At 52.8% G+C, this 20641-nt stretch overlaps 1 protein-coding gene across 2 annotated transcripts in view; it reads left to right on the top strand.

The window, feature by feature from the left end:
• Positions 1–11445, top strand: part of UNC5B (unc-5 netrin receptor B) — a 91028-nt gene extending 79583 nt beyond the window's left edge. For both annotated transcript variants that reach the window (XM_005565595.4, XM_005565596.5), the window contains 8 exons: positions 105–494; positions 1124–1211; positions 2075–2243; positions 2371–2604; positions 4429–4578; positions 5190–5354; positions 6378–6559; positions 7550–11445. In XM_005565595.4, coding sequence (XP_005565652.2) covers positions 105–494; positions 1124–1211; positions 2075–2243; positions 2371–2604; positions 4429–4578; positions 5190–5354; positions 6378–6559; positions 7550–7715 — 1544 coding nt within the window. In that variant the 3' untranslated portion in view covers positions 7716–11445. The remainder of the gene's footprint in view (positions 1–104; positions 495–1123; positions 1212–2074; positions 2244–2370; positions 2605–4428; positions 4579–5189; positions 5355–6377; positions 6560–7549) is intronic.
• Positions 11446–20641: the final 9196 nt, after the last annotated feature.

Below are 20641 nucleotides of genomic sequence, written 5' to 3'. Positions count from 1 at the left end.
AATTGAGCCTTTCACAGCTGGACATTTGGGTGGGATTTTGCAGTGGGAGCTGGGCCAGTGAGATGGGGCACAGCTGGGTCTGACTATAGCCCCCACTCCTGCAGACAACCCGCAGCTCCTACACCCCTCTGTGCCTCCTGACCTGACAGCCAGTGCCGGCATCTACCGTGGACCCGTGTATGCCCTGCAGGACTCCACCGACAAGATCCCCATGACCAACTCTCCTCTGCTGGACCCCTTACCCAGCCTGAAGGTCAAGGTCTACAGCTCCAGCACCACAGGCTCTGGGCCAGGCCTGGCAGACGGGGCTGACCTGCTGGGGGTCCTGCCGCCGGGCACATACCCTAGTGATTTCACCCGGGACACCCACCTCCTGCACCTGCGCAGCGCCAGCCTTGGTTCCCAGCAGCTCTTGGGCCTGCCCCGAGACCCGGGGAGCAGCGTCAGCGGCACCTTTGGCTGCCTGGGTGGGAGGCTCAGCATCCCTGGCACAGGTGAGCCCCTGCTCTGCTTGTGTGTCGGCCTGGCCTCAGCACCTCCTCTGCGGACTGCCCCCACACCCATCCAGCAGAAGACAGGGCTGCCCTAATCCCATATCACAGATGGGGAAAGGGAGGCCTGGTGGCAGGAAGTGAGTATAAAATAGAGAGGTCTGACTAGAAAAGCTAGGCTTCAGGCCTGCCCTCACTAGGGCAGAGGAACCTTGGGCCAGCCACCTTCAGTGTCTCTGTTGTGTGAGAGAGAATAGTACTATGTAGTTCAGCAGACCTACAAAGCACTGTCCTAGAACTAGCAGCAGAGGGGCAGGGGCGCCCATCTTAGTTTGCAAAGCCAGCAATTAACAGCTTCCCAACACCGTACACTAAGCTAGGAGTAGGGCTGGCACTTGGACCTCCAGACCCCATAGCAATGTCAGAGACCCCTGTCTTCCTAGACAAGCCAGCACTGGTCAGTGGCCTGGCCTCTGCTTGCATCCAGTCCCCAGACCCCCTCCCACCCCTGGCTGGTGACCACCTGGAGCTCAGGAGATATCTTTCTCTCCCAGCCCCAAACTGGGGCCGATTTCCCAAACCCTTGTTCTCCTGAGCTCCTGGACTCCCTGCTGACCTCCCTCTCTCCCTAGGGGTCAGCCTACTGGTGCCCAATGGAGCCATTCCCCAGGGCAAGTTCTACGAGATGTATCTACTCATCAACAAGGCAGAAAGCACCCTGTGAGTAGAGCCCCAGCCCCTGCTCCTTTTTCTTCCTCCCATCCCTTGCTGCATGCCCACACCTGGCGCCCCTTCTAAACCTGGTGCTAAGACCAAACAGTCTTCCAAGGAAAGCATTAATCTTACTGGGTCCATATTTAAAACTTGCAGAACCAATACCATAAATCATAAAACTCAAAGGCAATTGACAAGCTGGCTACAAGTATGACAAAGGGCTGAATATCCTTACTATGTAAAGAGACTTTGTAGATCAATAAGAAAAAGTAAACATCTCACTGTGAAAATGGGCAAAGGATATGAACAAGTGATTCACACACACACTGTCTCACAAACACACTGGCCAGTAGGTTATGAGAAAATGTTCAGTCTAATTTGCGGTCAGAGAAAACTAATGAAAAAAAACATGAAGTATATTGGGATTTTATTATTATTGTTATTATTATTATTAAGGAATTTGCAAGGACCTTTTTCCAAATGATAATACCCTCTTGCTGGCAAGAGGGTGGGAACATGGCCTTCTGTGGCACGTGGGCGGGAGTAGAGATTGGAACCAGCTCTCTGGAGGGCACTTTAGCGTAACCTATTGAATACCTTCCAAGATTACACAACCTTGGAAAATGTAAGCAAGGAATTCTGAGCTATGATAATGTTGCAGTGAAACAGCAAAAATCTGGAAACAACCTCAAGATTCATGCCATTTTCTTTGCCTCCTTTGCCCCCATGACCTCTGGGAATGCAGAGTCCTGAGTGGCAAAGAGCTGCCCTCCACCTCCCGGGCCCTGGGCAGGCTTGGGAGCCCAGCAGGAGCCTGCACCTTTGCCGAGCTCTTCACTGCCTCCCTCCTACCCTGTGTCCTCCCCCAGCCCGCTTTCAGAAGGGACCCAGACAGTATTGAGCCCCTCGGTGACCTGCGGACCCACAGGCCTCCTGCTGTGCCGCCCCGTCATCCTCACCGTGCCCCACTGTGCCAAAGTCAGTGTCGGTGACTGGATCTTTCAGCTCAAGACCCAGGCCCACCAGGGCCACTGGGAGGTGAGGAGCCAGGGTGAAGGTTGGCCCAGCTCTCCCAACCTTCCCAGGGAGGCAAAAAGAAAGCCCTTTTCCTCTGGCCCAGCCTCAATAACTGTGACCACTACCCCACCCTTGCTGTCCCCTACAGGAGGTGGTGACCCTGGATGAGGAGACCCTGAACACACCCTGCTACTGCCAGCTGGAGCCCAGGGCCTGCCATATCCTGCTGGACCAGCTGGGCACCTATGTGTTCACGGGCGAGTCCTATTCCCGCTCAGCAGTCAAGCGGCTCCAGCTGGCCGTCTTCGCCCCCGCCCTCTGCACCTCCCTGGAGTACAGCCTCCGGGTCTACTGCCTGGAGGACACACCTGTAGCACTGAAGGTAGGGCCAGCTGCAGGTGCCCACACAGCCCTGGCCGGCCAGCTGCATGATCCCTGCCAGCATCCCCCTCCCCAGGCTCATGGGCCCTCCCAGGAACCCTTCCCCACCACCAGCCGTATTAGGTCACGCATGCGGCCCTCACACACTGAAACAGCCTTGGGCACAGGGCCTGTCTCACCAAGATCCAGGTTAGAGGTGGGAGGCAGACCAGGGATCCCTGAAGGCTCTGATGGGGTCTGCCCCAGGACCGAGGGAGCATGAGACCAGGAGGGGCTTGGGCTGGTGGGGAGGGTCTCTGGGAAGGCTGACATGTAGGAGTTTCAGCAGAGAGGAGGGAAGGGCATTCCAGACTGACAGAAATGACTGCGTTTCATATGAGTTTCAGCTGAAAGGCATAGGGCATGTGTGAATGTGAGGGCAGGAGAGATGGGCAGGGCTCAGCCTCCCAGGAGCCTGTGCCAAGGAATTTGGAATCCACGCGGCAGGAAGGGGAATGGACCTGGTAGACACCTGTTCACAGGTGCTCTTTAGAAAGCCCCTGTGGCTATACTTGGGGTGGGTAGATGAGAGGGGCTGGACCCTGGGCCACAGGGAGTGACAGCAGCCAGGAGAGGCGGGGCTGGATGCTGTGTGTGCTCAGTGGAATGGACAGACTGATGGGATGGGCAGTGGGAGGGGAAGTTAAGGCTGACAGCCAGGCTCCTAGCATGTGTAGAAGGATGGAGAGCCATGCCCCAAGTGAAGGAAGGGTCGTGCAGATGAGGGGTGGTCGGGACAGGAGGGAGGGAAGCAGAGGGGAGGGTCTTATAGTACTGAGAGCCTGATGATGGCAGGTATGGAGCCCTGTGTTAGCACCACTATTCCCTGCCAGCCTTAGAGCCCTTGTGCATTCCCCCATTCTCAGGAGCTCAGGCTCATCCTGATGTAACCCTGGAAGCATACAGATACTTGGCTGTGTGTGAGCCCGTTCCCCTCCCACCTCCCATCTGCCCTCCTCAGTGCCTCATGGTCCTTTCCCATGGCTCCATGCACCTCCCATTTCTGCTCCCTGGCCCCATCCAGCTCCTTCATCTCCCAGACTCATGGGACTTGTCCCAAAGCCCACACTGCAGACAGCATAGGTGAAAGAGGCCCATGGGAGAAGGAGTGTCCCTTGCTGGGAGGACACTGGCTTGAGATGTCAGTGGTCCTGCGATGGGTGGGAGGTGCCTGGGAAGTGCTCCTGCAGCTGGATCTCTTGGTCCTGGGGCATTGGCTAATGGCCAGCTTTGGCCAGAGAGTGCTATAGAAATCAAGAGGGAAGTTACCAGGTTTTGGCCTGATGGCATTCTTTGTTTATTCAACCCTCCATCCATTATCCATCCATCTGTCCATCTGTTCATCCATCCATCCATCTTTCTGTTCATCTGACCATATACCCATTCAGTCAGCAGCCCATCTGTTTACCTATTCATTACTCTTCTATCTATTCATTTATCTTTTCTTCCATCTTTCTATTCATACACCCATCCTTGTACATCCATCTGTATATTCATCTGTCTATCTTTCTAGCCATCGATCTGTTTATCCATCCATCTGTCCATTTATTAGTCCCTCTAGCCATACGATCATCTGTGGATTCATTCATCTAGTCATCTTTCCCGCTGTCTGTCCATCCATCTATCATCCATTCATCTTCTCACACCATAAGCCCTCTGTGAGCTCTTGCAAATGCCCAGCCACGCACTCAGATGGGCCCCTGCCTCCTGCCCTGCAGAGTGCAGCAGAAGAGGCCCATTGGCCAAGTGTGATGGGTTCCCCTTCCCCATGCCCCCTGGCCCACAGGAGGTGCTGGACCTGGAGCGGACTCTGGGTGGCTACTTGGTGGAGGAGCCGAAACCCTTGATGTTCAAAGACAGTTACCACAACCTGCGCCTCTCCCTCCATGACCTCCCCCACGCCCATTGGAGGAGCAAGCTGCTGGCCAAATACCAGGTGAGGGCTGGGCTGATGGGTGGGGAGGGGCAACACTTAAGGGCTGCCTGGGAAGACCAGCTCCCTCCTGGGCTCTGCCTCCCGGCTCTGCCCTGCAGCCTCCCTGGGTCTCTCACTGTCTCTGTCTTCTCCCAGCCCAGTCTCCAGGCTCCCAGCCATCCCCAAGCACATCCCCAAATTCAGGGCAGTGGGTCCACATGAACACTTCTGCCCTGTCACATCCCTACACGCACAGACGCCTGTGCCCTTCATCCTCACAGAGGCTCCCCACCCTTCAGGGCATGCCCTCCTGGCAGACTGTCCATCTCATCTGTGACAGCCACAGCCTGCTGCTGCCCACGCAGCAGCACCTGAGACCATGAGGCCCCCCAGCCCCCAACACACACACCTGTGCCTTTCCTTCCCTCACGTACCCCGCCTCAGCTCCCTTCTGGAACTGAGGGTCTGACACCAACTCAGCTGGCTAGCTTAGGGCACTTGACCTCTCCCCATCTGGGTGGAGAGACCTGAACTGCCCACCGAAGCTCCCTGAGCTCTCCCTGCGTCTCCATTTCCATGAGGACAGGGCAGGCTGGCCTTGCCTGCCTGGTCCTGACCCCCTCCTCCTGCAGGAGATCCCCTTCTATCACATCTGGAGCGGCAGCCAGAAGGCCCTCCACTGCACTTTCACCCTGGAGAGGCACAGCTTGGCCTCCACAGAGCTCACCTGCAAGATCTGCGTTCGGCAAGTGGAAGGGGAGGGCCAGATATTCCAGCTGCACACCACTCTGGCGGAGGTGAGGGAAGGGGGGCCAGATATTCCAGCTGCACACCACACTGGCGGAGGTGAGGGAAGGGGGGCCAGATATTCCAGCTGCACACCACTCTGGCAGAGGTGAGGGAAGGATGGCCAGATATTCCAGCTGCACACCACACTGGCGGAGGTGAGGGAAGGGGGGCCAGATATTCCAGCTGCACACCATGCTGATGGAGGTGAGGGCCAGAGGACACCTCTAGGGTTTGGGGCTGGGCTGCAGCACGCAGACCCCTGTAGTTCCCTCTCACCTCCCAAGTCTGAGCAGACATTTGGTCATGTTTTGCTAACAAGCATCATGTATTGATTGAGTGTCATTCACATGCTTGGCATATACCAGAAAACTTACATGATCTCACTAAATCTTCACGAGCACCAGGAGATGCATGACAGATATGATCCCCACCTGGGAGGTGAGAACGTAGGTTTTAGGAAGGGCAAGGATTTGCACACTATGCACCAATGGCAAGACTGGATTTGAACCCAGGTTGATGCAAGGACCAGGCCTATGGTTCTCAACCGTTATAAACCTGGATTGAGATTAAATCCCAGGCCACCCAGGGTGACAGCACTAGATCCTCCTCGTGGGGCATTGTGAAGAGCACTGGATACAGGTCTGGACCCAGGTCTGCCACTAACTTGGCATGTGGCCATGAGCAGGCCACTCCCCTTTTCTAGACTTCACTTTCCACCTGTACAAATGGGTGCATGTGGATTAGACTGTGGCTGGGGCTCCTTGGGGCTTCCTAACTATGAGGCTGCATCTGCATTTGCCTGGGGCCTTAGGTAAGCATGGTGCATCCCCTGAGGCCTGGAGGATGTCCATGCAGGCCTTGCCCTTGGGAACCGACCCTTCAAGGGAGAAGCCCCTGCCTGAACAGTGGGAGCCTGTCCAGAGGAGGTGGGAGTGACTCAAGGCTCAATGAGCTCACAGTCCAAGGGGAGGGAGGCTGGAGAGCAGTGCCCAGCGCTGTGCCCCTCTCACTCTTGGTCCCCACCCTTGCAGACACCTGCTGGCTCCCTGGACACACTCTGCTCTGCCCCTGGCAGCGCCGTCACCACCCAGCTGGGACCTTACGCCTTCAAGATCCCGCTGTCCATCCGCCAGAAGATATGCAACAGCCTAGATGCCCCCAACTCACGGGGCAATGACTGGCGAATGTTGGCGCAGAAGCTTTCTATGGACCGGTGAGTATCCCAAACCACAGCCCACCCCCATCTGCCTTCGTCCTCAAGGTCTCACAGGGGCAGGCAGGGCAGGCAGCCTGACAGCCAAGACCAGCTCCCAGACCAGCCACCCTTTTGCCACCATTTGTGGCAAATCAGGAACTTGGGATTGGATGTGCAAAGTTCAAGAGTACTGCTCCCTCAAGGAGCATCATGCTCAGAGCACTGGTCCTCGAGCCGGGCAGACTCTCAGGCCCTGCTGTTTTCCCATTGTGAGGGGATAACGCTCCACCTGCCCATCTCACAGAACAGCAGGAGACTCAAAGCCAGGGCATCAGCTTGGTGCCGTCATTGTCAGCACCTGGTGTCTAGGACAGAGAAGGTGCTCCGGAGATGCTTGCTGACTGGCTGAGATACACTTTGGTGTCAAAACTCTTTTGGAGAACTTCAAATGCTGGATAAATGAATATAAAGCCAATGATAATAAGTATATGTATTGAAAGATGTGTAATAAACTTGCGTTGAGCAGATGCTTTAGATAAGACATTTACTAGAAATGAGTAGGACTTACAAAGATGGCTAAGGCTTTGTTCCTCCTATCAGGGGAGTTCATGGGAGCAGGAGGTAACACAGGTGGGAGGAATGAGCACATGCTACACGTGGTCATTCTGTCTTGGGGCCAGTGTCTTTCAATGATAATAACGATGATGATGAACAAGATAGTTACATGCTAGAGACAATGCTAGACCCTTACTTTATATGATCTTGGATCTTGTTGAGAGGTAACTGGCATTGTTCTAATTTTAGAGACAAGGAGACTAAGATTCTGAGCTCTAGGTTCTGACTTGCCCAGAGCCACACAGACCGCAACACAGTAGCTGGAATTCAGACCCAGGACAGTAGGACACCAAAGCTCACAGCCTTCCCACTTCCCCTTGTGCCCCTTCACCCCCAGGCTCCAGGAAGGAGCTAAGTGCTTGGGGACCTCAGTGCCCTCCTTCTCTCTGCCAGGTACCTGAATTACTTTGCCACCAAAGCGAGCCCCACGGGTGTGATCCTGGACCTCTGGGAAGCTCTGCAGCAGGACGATGGGGACCTCAACAGCCTGGCGAGTGCCTTGGAAGAGATGGGCAAGAGTGAGATGCTGGTGGCTGTGGCCACTGACGGGGACTGCTGAGCCTCCTGGGACGGCAGGCTGGCAGGGACTGACAGGTGGCAGGTGCAGGGAGGCCTGCGGGAGCCTCCTGATGAGGATGTTTGGCCTCTGCTTCCTCCCAGTTCGCAGCCAGAGTTGCCTCTCCTCCTCCTCTTCCCCAACCCCCAGACCACAACCAGCCTTAGAAAATCCATGTACTCTGTTGTTAGAGGGCCCAGAGTTCCTTCTCCATCCCCGTTCTCTGTCTGTTGGCCTGAGATCTCCGTGCGGGAACCAAGATGGGGCTGAAGCCTCTGGAGGCGGTTGGGGCAGGCAGGAGGCTGTCCCTCCACCCTCCTACCCTCAGCCTGGCAACTTCTGAGTTCCATGGGTTTTAGTTCCGTTCTTTGTTTTCTTCCTCCCTTATTGAGTTATCCTTTCTCCCTAAGCCCCCTTCTGCTTCCACGCCCTTTTCCTCTTTGAAGAGTCAAGTACGATTCAGACAAACTGCTTTCTCCTGTCCAAAAGCAAAAAGGTAAAGGAAAGAAAGAAAGCTTCAGACCGCTAGTAAGGCTCAAAGAAGAAGAAAAACACCAAAACCACAAGGGAAAAGAAAAACCCAGTTTCTTAGGAAACGCTAATGATTTATTATCCAGATTATTTGGATAAGTCCTTTTTAAGAAAAAAAAAAAAAGAAAATGAAAAACAACACAAAAAAATAGAAAACTCTTTTCTTGAGCGTGGATGAGAATGGGCACACTCACACTTCTGGCCAGGAGTGAATGTGCCTTTGTGTGTGTGTGTGTGTTTGTGTGTGTGTGTGTGTGTGTTTGTGTGTGTGTGTGTGTGTGTTTGTGTGTGTGTGTTTGTGTGTGTGTGTTTTTGTGTGTGTGTGTGTGTTTGTGTGTGTGTGTGTGTGTGTGTGTGTGTGTGTGTGTTTGTGTGTGTGTGTGTACATGTACGCGTGTGCATTGGGGAGAGAGAGACTGAACAGAGAGTACTTTGCTGCTAACAAATCCATCTTGGACTGAATTCTGACAAGGCCTCAGTTTCCCCAGTTGTGCAGAGAGTAGTCAGACAGGGTTTTCACTGTCTAGATTTAGCTGGCTAGATTTCCCTCTAAAATCTTAAGCAGATGCTGAATCCGTAAAGCCAAGGAGTGCTAAGGGCTGGAGTGGGTGGGCCCTCCCTCCCACAGCCCCAGGGAGATACCTCTGGGCTCCTGGGAATCTGGATTAAGAAAGTTGGGATGAAAGAGGAGGCCGGCTGTGAGCCAGGGAGAATGTTCCAGTCTGGTTTTGGTCTGGTAGCTCCTAGAAAGGGATGTGGCTCAGAAGTGGGACTCAAACAGAGAGACGAAGTGGGGGAGGAAAGTCTTCTACAGACATCTCTCTCCTGGGGGCTGGATAGCTTTACCCTAAGGTGGGGCCAGCCCTGACACCCTCATCCCATCCTCAGCCCAGCAGCCTCTGGAGCAGGGTGACGCTCTCTTGATGGCCAGGAATCCAGAATCTGCCCTTCCCGAGCCTTGGTTTCTCCTTCTGTAAAGCAGAGTGATGGCTGAGAGGTCCTTTCTAGCTCCAGAAGCCGGAGCTTCCCAGTGTCAGTCAACCCTGCAGTGTGGGAGGCTGGGAGGCGGGTGCCCTGGCTGTGCTTTGCATGCCCAGGAGTGGAGGAGGAGGCTGAGAAGCTGGTTTCCCAGCTCTGATCTCCACAGGCACCTCCTATAACCCTCCTCTTACCCACCCCACCACGGTCTGGGAGATCTGAAATAACCTTTCCCAGTGGGTGGGGTTGCCAGGGTAGAGGGGACGGCACACACTTCCCCCACCCAACCTGTTCCAGGGGCCCTGCATGGTGCAGGATGAGTCTCTGCCCTGTGCAACTGCCTGGCAGTGGCTGGGACAAGGATCTTGCAGCCAGCACAGAGGCCTCATCAAAGGCCTCTCCCTCTTGGCACTCCAGGCAGGGCAAGTGCCAGCTTCCCCAACACTTCCGGGCAGTGACCCTAGGGCGTGCCCCAGCAGGCCTCTGAGCAGACACTGGGACCCGTCTCAGCACATCCTGGCCTTTGAAAGTCTGATATCCTGAGAGGAGGGCAGGTTTTAGGGCTGCAGTTCCAGCCAGCGTCCGCAGCTTGGCTTCTCTGCCATGGACTCGGCAGCTCGCGGGGCTTCTTACCACCCACCAGCCCCCTGGGGTGTGGCCTGGCTGTGGGCAGAGGAGGACTTGCCTGGAGATTTGAGAGAGGATTCCTTCTACCAGGGCTGCTGAGGGCCAGGTCTGCATCAGGGGCTGGACCCTGACTGGGTCTGGAGGCTGAGACTAAGGCTCTCAACCCTGGTGCCTCCAGGCACCAGGATGCTGCCTCGGATGAAGGAAAGTGCCAGATGACGGGCACTTTCCCTGCCGAAGTGCCCATCCCATGGGCTCAGCCTCACTGGTCACTGTAGCCCATGCACACGTGTGGGCCTCGGTCACGTGGCTTTGAGGGCAGTCTGACCAGGCTAGACCACACGTGCCGTGACAGGGGGTGCCATTCCCCTTGCAGGCTCTGACATGTCCACATGTAGCCTGGCCGTCCAAAGACCAGGAATCGAGTTGCAAATCTGCCATTAAACTGCTGTGCGACTTCCGGCATATCACTGCCTTCTCTGGGCTTCAGTGTCCTTTTCATACCTAGAATGCTGCAGTCTGAGGCTCTTTGGGTTCAGACACACCGTTGTAGGCTTCCGTAGGGGACCCTGTGATCTGCCATGCCCCTCCTCCCTGTTCTTTTCTGTCCTCCCCGCCCCACCCTCAGAAGCTGCTTGCTCTGCCCCCAAGACAGGAGCTTGACGGATGAGGTGCAGCCAGCCACCCAGGTGCCGTTTCCAGTCTGACTTCTGGAAATGTGCACCATGTCCTATAGAGCACAGACCCATTGACTGGAGCCTCCTGGGAGGGTTCAAACTGTCCAGCTCTACGAGAAATGCCCAGAAAGAATTTGCCGACTCCATCCGTCTGTGGAGGCTGTCTGCCTCCGGGGTGGGATCGGTGGTTTCTCCTCCAATTCAGACCCGAGAGGTAGCCCCAGAGGGCGTGTACCTGGTGGGCAGCAGCTCAGGTACCATTGGGGGTTGCAGGGCCCTTACGCAGGTGTTTCTCTCTCTCTCCTCTCTGGGGTGCGCGTGTGCGTACGTGTGCGTGCGCGTGTGTGTGCCTGTGCTGTTCTCTGTGAGCACATCAGGGTGTCCCTCCGAGAACACGTGCACGTGTCCCCACCTGAGCAAGCGTGTGTGTGTGCTCCTCTGCGTCCCAGGTTTGGACGTCTGGAGGTTGGTGTGCCTGTCTTCCGCCCTCCCTGAGCCCACAGGGTCAGTCAGTGTATCTTCTACGTGCCTCTCCCTCTGCCTTCTCTCACAGTGCCCCCGGCTCCAGAGCTCAGGGGTAGGGGTTCTCCTGAAGGTGCAGGGGACCCTCCTCATCTCCTGGACCCTCCAGGGCACTCTGGTCCCTATTCCCCAGCTCCCAGGCAGCTGAGCCGGGTCTCTTAGGGGAGGTGACCAGCAGCTTCGGTGCAGGGAGCTCTTGGTGGGGCAAAGGGCTGGACCCCTGCCAGGTCCGTGGACATGGTTATATGCCCGGGAGGGGCGGGTGCAGGGCCCCAGGGATGGCCCCCAACCCCACCTCTGTTTATTCTGTAAACTACAACCTATAAATAACCTTTAGCATTCCTATTGTAACAAAATTAATTTTTATGAAATAAATTATATTTCCTAGTCTAATAAAATCTGGGTTGCATTTGGCTGTCTTCCTGTTGGTAATTGGGAATGACTGTGTTGCTCTTCTCAAAATTCCATGGAAGGTGGAGGTGTCATTGTCAGTTCAGAGCTATCTGACCCCCAGGAGATGAGCAAGCCCAACTGCCTCATTTTATAGAAGGGAAAACTGACTCAGAGAGGTGTGAGGACTTCCCTAGAGTCACACAGCAAGGAGGAGCCCGTGGTGCATCTGGATCCCGGTCCCTGTGCGTCCAGATCTGTTCAGGAGTTCGTCGTGTGAGTCTGCCAGGGGCTAGGTAATGGGTGAGAGGGATGACACAGAGATGAAGCCCCAGCATCCCTGACCGTCTCTGAGGAGTTCAGAAGGGAGTATCCCCAAGGGTGCTGAGGCTGCGGGGTCAGTTCAGAAACCTCACCTAGGATATATGACTATTGTGCAGGCTGAAAGGAAGTGATGGGCAGGTTGGGATCATATGACTCCACCCCAGGCTGCCAGGCATGGTTGGGCAGGTAACGCACTGGGCAAGAGTACCATATCTAAAGGGGAGGGTGGCTCCATTCCCATGTATGTTGTAGATTTGTGTATTTGCTGAGATGTTTCCAGCAGATGGCAGTAAAGGGGTTTTGTGCTAATAAAAGGAGTACCTTGCTATCGAGGAGAGGTTGTTCTAATGTGCACAGAAGTGTTGTAAGAAGACTAGCAGCGGCCCCATTTCAAGCTGGTCCCCTCTGGCCTGTGGACCTCAAGTCTTTCCTTTTGTGAGTTGAGTCTGGCCTGAGCATTTCCCAGCATGGATTGCCTGCTCCATGAGTAGGTTCTTTAAATCTGGGGTGACAGCACCCTCTGGCCCCATCTTGGACAGTCATGTTGCCCATCAGCATGTTAAAGGCTCTGAAAGGCCCTGCAAGAAGAAGCGGGTCTCCTCATATTAATGGAGATCCCAGATATATTTGACCTTGGAACTTGTTTTCACAACCTGAGTATGTGGTGCCTATAGGCCCTGCCAGCCCTGACTTTCTGGGACCTGTGGCTCTGGGTTCTATGTGGCTGTATCACCTAGCTGTCCCCCTGGGAATGGGGAACACCTGTGGGCTCGGTCTGAGACTGAAAGTTACCAAGACGAGAAAACCCACGTCTGTCCTCTGGCAGAGGAGGTGGGGCAGGCAGGGCACAGTGGCACCCACCTGCATGCAGACCCCCAGGCTCAGATCATCATCTTTCCCTGGGGACCCAGAGGACCTGGAACGGTCACATTCAGCATGCCCTTCCTAGCAGAGATGATTTGGGGGTAAGGATTTATAAGGGAGAAGAAGAGGAAAGGGACAGCTTCATGAGGATGGGGGGTGAAGGGAGGGATACAGGGGGCGGGCAGCAGCCCAGCTAAGGAGTGGGCAGAGCCAGGCGTGAGGCAGCTATTTCATGCAAGTAGCCCCCACAAGCAGGCAGACAGTCTGGGGTCCCCCAGGAGTCAAGGGGACCCATTTAAATTCCTTCATTCTCTACCTGCCACTGTCCCTTAGAAGCTCACCTAAAATCAGGTTGGGCAGCAGGTGGGGTGCAAAGAGTTCTGGTCCTGAAGGTTGGGAACCTGGGTCCCAGCCCTGATGCTGTGGAGTCACTATCCTTCCCTGAGACTCAGTTTCCGCATCTGTGAAATGTGGGGTATAAACCTGCTACCCTGTGAGAGCCCTCTGGCTGGTGTAATTCTGTAATTGGCGGGGCAGGGGTCAGGGTCCTGGCTCCAGGCAGGAGTGTGACAGCCACACCCCTTGAAACCTCCTTTCTGTGCCAAGCCCAGGGAATGGTTGAGGGACAACCAGGAGAAGGCAGCAAAGGGGCTGGTTGCAGCCTGGGGCTGTGTGGGTGCCCAGTGAGGGGCCAGAGCCAGTGGCACAAGAACCCTCCCAACCTGCCAGCCTGTCACAGCCAGCACACTGCAGGCCTGTCACTCGTGAAGGTGTGCCCCCTTCTCCACTAGGGACCCTAAGAAGAGGAAATCCACTCCAACTCCAGCTGACAGCTTGAGGTCAGACAGGAAAACCTCATCTAGTACTGCCCAGCAAAGTTGCAAAACCTTTGTCCATTTTAATTGAAAATGATACAGCCTACCATTTTAAAAAAAGAAATCAAGAGGGACAACAGAATCAGTGAAAAGTAGATTTCCCTCCTTCCTCTGTCTCCACTTTGTTTCCCTCTCCGCCCCGTCCCTAGTCCCCACCCCACTCCCAGAGAGGCAATTGCTACAATTCTTCTGTAGCCTCCTAGGAAGATCTGTGCATATACAAACACATATTTGTAGGTGTAATTATTTAAATATAATGGGTTTGATCCAGAAGCCTCAAACCCTTGAGGTATAAACATGAAACAGTTTTATTTTTCCAGTAACTGCTTGGAAATTCATTTTGTTGACGCCGTCCATCCCACTAGCTAGAAGGCTCCCTTAACGGCACATGGAGGTCCCTGGCTTTTCCCTTGCTTGCTGTTACTAAGACGGTCTCATTTTGTTGCTAAGGCTCAACCAGACTATCCTGGAACTCCATCATCACCTTTAACTAAAGCTCTCCGAGAGCCCCAGTGCAGGCCCCTGAAGGCTGGGGCTGCCTGCCTCCCCCTCTCTCAACAGCGATGTCTCCCTCCTTCATCATTTGATAGGAAAAGCTGCCATCAAAACGCTTCTGTCTCCTGCACCAGCACGGGCATCTCACACCAAGACCCCAGCCTCCCTAGAACTGGGCCTGGAGAATCCAGTGACTGTTTGTTATCAACAAGACGCTGTCTCTTTTCTTTTTTTTTTTTCTTTTTTTCTTCTTTTTTTTTTTTTTTGTTGTTGTTGTTGTTGATACGGAGTCTTGCTCTGTTGCCCAGGCTAGAGTGCAGTGCCATGATCTCAGCTCACTGCAACCTCTGCCTCTCAGAGTTCAAGCGATTCTCCAGCCTCAGCCTCCTGAGTAGCTGGGATTACAGGTCCCCGCCACCACACCCAGCTAATTTTTGTATTTTTAGTAGAAACAGGGTTTCACCATGTTGGTCAGGCTGGTCTTGAACTCCTGACCTCAGATGATCCACCAGCCTTGGCTTCCCAAAGTGCTGGGATTACAGATGTGAGCCACCATGCCCGGCCAGCAAGATGCTATTTCTACCATAACACCTGCCCTGCATAGAACATTCCAGGGACAGGCGGACCTGGAGATGAGGACTTCCCAAGTCCTGATTTTTCTTTTCTCTTTCTTTTTTTTTTTTTTTTTTTTCTGAGATGGAGTCTTGCCCTGTCGTCCAGGCTAGAGTGCAGTAGTGCAATCTTGGCTCACTGCAACCTCCGCCTCCCAGGTTCAAACGATTCTCCTGCCTCAGCCTCCTGAGTAGCTGGGATTACAGGTGACTGCCCAGCTAATTTTTGTATTTTTAGTAGAGACAGCATTTCACCATGTTGGCCAGGCTGGTCTTGAACTCCTGACCTCGTGATCCACCTGCCTTGGCCTCTCAAAGTGCTGGGATTACAGGTGTGAGCCACTGCGCCCGGCCCAAGTCCTGATTTTTCAAAACACAAATAGTTTAGGGGACAACCATGCTCTGGTTCAACAACCCATTCAGCCAATTGCATTGGTCACCTCCAGGGTAAAGGACAAAAGTTGCACAAAATGCCCTTGGGAGGCTACAATCAAAAGAGGAGTGAGGGGCTTTGGAAGCTCAGAGGGACTCCTGACAAAGCCTGGGGGTCCAGAAAGGCTTTCTGGAAGAGATGATATTTTCCAACACTGGGGTTGGTTTCCCTGAGGCACAGCTTCTCAGGTATGCATTTTGTGGGAGACACTTGTAGGCAAAAGTTTACAATAGCTTTCTTTCATGAAACTTCTTGGCTGGGTGTGGTGGCTTACACCTGTAATCCCAGCACTTTGAGAAGCCGAGGCAGGAGGCTTGCTTGAGGCCAGTAGTTGGAGACCAGCCTGGACAACACAGTGAGACTCCATCTCTATACAAAAAGTTTTAAAAAATTGCCAGGTGTCACACACCTGTAATCCCAGCTATTTGGGAGGCTGAGGCAACAAGATCCCTTGAGTCCAGGAGTTGAAGGCTGCAACTTCAACATGCAGTGACTCCTGAATGGGGTCACTGCATTCTAGCCTGGGTGACAGAGTGAGACCCTCTCTCTAAAAAAAACAACAAAAAACCCTTCTTACTAAGAAAAGATGCTGATGTCCCTTTAGCAGGCTAGACGTGAAGGCTGCTGTCTGCCAGAGGTGCTCAGATGGTCACAGGCCCTACTCGCGCCTGTTTATATGAATGTTAGTTGATGTCCTCTCAGTGACCCCAACCCAGGAGCTGGGGAATCTGGGGAGGGGCACCAATGAGTTCCTGCTTTCCTGCAATCAGGAGGGGCTGGGCATCCAGGCCCACTGGGGCTGGCTCGAATCTGCACAGCCTAGTTCCTCAACTTAAAAGGCTTCCTCAACATGAGGGTCCTCAATACCTAGAAATTCAATAAATACTGCTCTAATCCCCAGATGGGCCCAGCACTGGGGGAAGGGGATACATCAGGCCTGGACTCAGCCCCCAAGCAGCTCACAGAATACAAAGTGAATTCACATAGCTGGTACCACACACCCTGAGATGGTACCAATAGAGTGTGTGGGGGCAGGAAGATGGGAAGGGTCCCTCTAGCTGCCCCGCCTCGAGAGATGGTGACGTGTATGCAGGTGGAGATTGGGGCTGGGATGCAGGGAACAGTACTATCCTGGGTGCAGCGTGGAAAAGTCCAGCATGGGGAGAGTGGCTGGGGGAATCCGAGAGAGGACAGGGGTAGCCTGGGTCTGGGAGGGACAGAGGGGTGTGGCTCCCTATTTGTCACCTGCTCTGGGTTCACATAGATGTGCTTCTGGGCACTGGAGTCAACTCACAGAAGCTGGGCCTCAGGAGTTTGTCCACAGACCACGGGTCAAAAACATGAATGTGTCCAGGCTGCTCAGTCATGTGAATGAGAGAAGCCGCCAAACCAGCAATTCATTTCACAAAGAAATGTGCCTGCTCGGCTATTTCTTGAAACATCAGGCTGTCTCAGCACATCATTCATTTCTCACTTTTCTTAGCAGCATGGGTCTCTACTTGAGTGAAATAGAGAACAGATAACCTATTCAGTGGCCTCTCACATTTGGCTGCAGTGCTATAGGGAAACAATAGGGAGAAGTGGGGACTACGGCCAACTGGTGACCACAGAGCCCACTGGAAGGGGTAGGCTCTCACTACCCATATCTGTGAGTGCCCAGGACTGCTCCACCCTCCTGCTTTTAGAAACCAGAAACCAGGATTCAGAAACATATGTGAAATCATTCTATTTGTAACTGTTGGCTCCAATTATTTGTAAACTGCAGGCCAAACAAGATCCATCCACTTTGTGATCCGCTGGGCAATGGGAAGCTATGGGAAGGTTTTGAAGCTGGGGAGAGTCAGGCTTAGGTTCAGGGATTTGCTGGCCAGGACACAGTCCTGAATCCCTGGCCCTCTGTAGAGACTGCCAGGGGCCCCTGCCCAGGTGTTGCCTTCCCAGGGTTGCATCAGGGGACCATGATGCCCACACCAGCTACCTCCCTCCTGCATTCCTCTGCAGGATGGAGGGTGAGGCTGGTCCTCTCCCCACGAGCCTCTTCTATGCCTGATGAAACTCAGGGCAGGGCTTGGCTACCAGGCCCTCAGGTTGCAACAATTCCCCTGCTACCAGGTTCCCAGGGACAGAGGCCCAGCACCCACTTCAGTAAATACTGCAATTACCCAAAGGGGGTGCACTGGGCAGAGGCTATGGCCAAGGACTTCAGGGGTTCATCAGGATCTATCTCACAGGCTTCTAGGATGGCAGAGATGCGGGTCCTTGGCTGCTATCTAATCCATCCTCATCTGATTCCAGAATTCCCTCCACAATGGCTCAGACAAGGGCTTCCCCAGTTTCTCCTTGAATACTTCCAGAGATGAGGAACACTACTTCTTAATTGTAATAATAGCTGGCATTTTCACTGTAGGGGCTGATTTGACCCATAGGAATCAATGGGAGTAAGTCGAAGCTTTCCACTCCATACCACCTTTGCAAATATTTGAAAACAGCTTTCTTGGCCCACCCTGCCTCTTCTCCTCCTCCGAGGTGCTCCCAGTCTCTCGCATGGCTGGGCTCAGCATCCATGTCCCACTGGTGCTCCCTCGGGGTTCTGGTGGCTTGCCTCCATTTCCTCAATTCCCACAGGATAATTATGAAGCTCACATTATCCATAGTTCCAGCTCGGCTGCAGGTTTAAGGGAACAAGCTTTGGGGTCAGCCTGACCTTGGTTTATGGCCACACTCTACCATCTGCTCTCCATGTGACCTTGAGCCAATTGCCTAAACTCCTGGAACCTCAGATTTTCCAGCAATAAGGATGACAAGCCCTTCCTTATAGGCTTCCTGTAAGGACTAAATGAGGTAATATGTGTAAATATTAAGAGAGTAATCATATGAATCTCTTTCCATTTTGTCATCATCGGGATCAATAGCAGTTGCAGGTGTTTCTCTGGATGATCACTGTGACCTCTCGCCCATTAGATGAAGATAAGAAGGAAGAATACGCTCCTTGCATTTGCAGACACCTGAGATTACAAAGCACCATGTGCCCTACATTTTCTCTTTTTATGTAGCTAGGAGAAGGCCAGCAAGCCACATGGCTAGAGCACTGACTCCCAGTCCAGTGCTCCCACTACAGCCCCACGGAGTGGGAAACACAAGCCAGCTGTAGCCCTTCCTCCCCAGTCTGTACTGCCCCTGACATTGATGTACCTTTGTGGCATTCCCCAAACACCTTCGTACCAATGCTCTCCTTGATTACCAGAACTAATCCCACTGCCACGCCACTGGAGGCAGTCAGGACAGGGACCCTACTCTTGGCCTCATAGATGGAAAAACACAGGACAATTAGTACCTTGCCCACCTGGGTTGGAACCAGAACTCCAGAGCATCTGAGCTAGCGTAGATGATTAGCCAGGTTCAATCTCAGCTCAACACAATCCTGCTTCCACTAAACAAACATTTACAGTTCTCATGTTGGTGGAAGGAAGACAGACAATTTAAAAATGTTATATGTAAAGATACACAGAAAATAAAGGCAGGTTATGAGCGAGGATAACTGGGGAAGTCAGGGCAAGACCACTTCAGCACTACCAAAACAGATACGGGGATCTGAGAAACCAGTATCTTAGAGAGAAGGGAAGCTCAAGGAAATTTGATATTCTGTCCTTCTCCCCTCACCCCAGCCCCTCTGCCCAAGTCACTTACTGATTCCTAATCAGTGAGTGCCAAACTGAAAGCAGCGGCTAAGAGGCTGAGAAACCAAGCAGAGCTTTTGACAGACCCACCACTACAGGGGACAACACTGGGAGTGAAGGGGGAGCCCTGGTCAACAACCCAGCCTTTGACCTGGGGTCCCTGAAGGGCCACAGCCTAGGATAAGAGCAAACAGGAAGCAGATCAGGCCTTAAAAAGACTGAAACCCAGCCATTCTTAATCCCCACTCCAATCACCTACCAGAAGCTAAAAGTAATCCTCCTTGTGGGAAGATCAGTATGCCTCTAAGTTTTCATTTACAATGTCTAACATTCAGTAAAAAATTACTGGACATCCCAATAGACAGGACCAAGAAAAATAACAGATAATAGAAACTACACATACATACATCTGAGTGAGCCCTGATTCTGGTCATCTTTTTATCCCCTGAGTCCAGACATCTAGTGTACTCAGGACCCAGTTCTGCCCACCTGCCCAGAGAGAGAGAGAGAGACTGCAGATCTTTGACACCAGGGACTATATCCCAAGCCTGACACTGGACAGAAGATCCTTGTTCTCACAGACGCTAAGTCCACTTTCACATGAAGAATAAATCCTTACCACACAGAGAGTAGAGCCCTAGACTTGAATCTCACTCTCACCGGACATCTGGTTGACCCTGGAAGTCTAGACCCCTGATTGACTCTAAAAACTGGCAGGTCCAGACCCCCATGAGGACAGAGAATGAGTCCTCCTACGCACCTCACTTGAGACATGAAATCCTCACACATACCTGAACCAAGTCCTAGACACACAGAGTCCAGAGCCCCAGACAAGAGCGTTACCTCCACCCAAAATCTGGCTGACCTGAGACCGCATGTATATACATATGTATATGGGGCTGGGGACAGGGTGGCGAAAGAGTCTAGGGTCCAGACAGCTGGTCAACCTTTGGGTGAAAGAGAGGTCACCCACCAGCCCCCTGGAAGTCTTGCCCTTTGGGCACTGCGGCAGGATCAGATCCCATGTGTGGCCACAGGTCCAGTGGGACAATATGAAAGCAGCCACCACTGCTTTCACATTGATGCAACTGGGACCAGGAAGGATCTGGATTCCCCAGGCTGGTGAGAGCCCTGGATGCTGACCTCCTTCCCAGTGCCCCCCAAACTGTGTTTCTCTTTCCAAGGAGGTGGGAGGGTGGCGGGGCCAGCACCGGGGCATCCTCTCCTGGCCCGACTGTACCTTCAAAGGAACAGTAAGATTCATAGCTAGCTTCTTAACAGAAGCCATGGAATGCAAAAGGCAGTGAAATGATCTTTAAAGTGCCAAAAGAAAATAAGCACCAAACTAGAATTCTAGACCTGGTGAAAATAGGGCAAAGGGCATTTCCAGGCCAATAAAAATTGAGAAACTTCATTGCTAAAAGACTGACATTAAAAAGAAATGGAGTCTTTGGGCTCCAGAAATGTAAGCCTTTGGGCTTACAGGAATGACTCCAGGAAGAAGCAAATGCAGGAAGGTATGAGGAACAATGAGAATGGGTAAATATGTGAGTAAATAGAAATTAATATGAACTGTGAAAAAAGAAAAAAAAAGCATCTTGTGAGTTTTAAAATAATGTAAATCATGTTAAAATGGTAACACAAAAGTTGGGTCAGGGTGAGTGTAATTAAGGTATTCTAAGGTACCTGCAACATGTGGGAAAGTGGGAAATGTACTACTAATTGATATTAGAGCCTAGTAAATCATGTATGGATAAATATAAGCTCTAGAGAATATTTAACTTAGAGAAGTGAGAAAGAAATAAGTTTTAAAATTGATCAATCCAAAAAGAGACAAGAAAAGAGGAGAACAAAGGAACAGAGACAAGGTGTGCTATTGGGAAAAAAGTAGTAGCATTAACTCAAATATATCTGTCTATCAGTAA

This window comes from Macaca fascicularis, chromosome 9, assembly GCF_037993035.2.
Source record: "Macaca fascicularis isolate 582-1 chromosome 9, T2T-MFA8v1.1".
Classification (NCBI taxonomy): Eukaryota; Metazoa; Chordata; class Mammalia; order Primates; family Cercopithecidae; genus Macaca; species Macaca fascicularis.
This window is presented reverse-complemented; position numbering and strand designations above follow the sequence as displayed.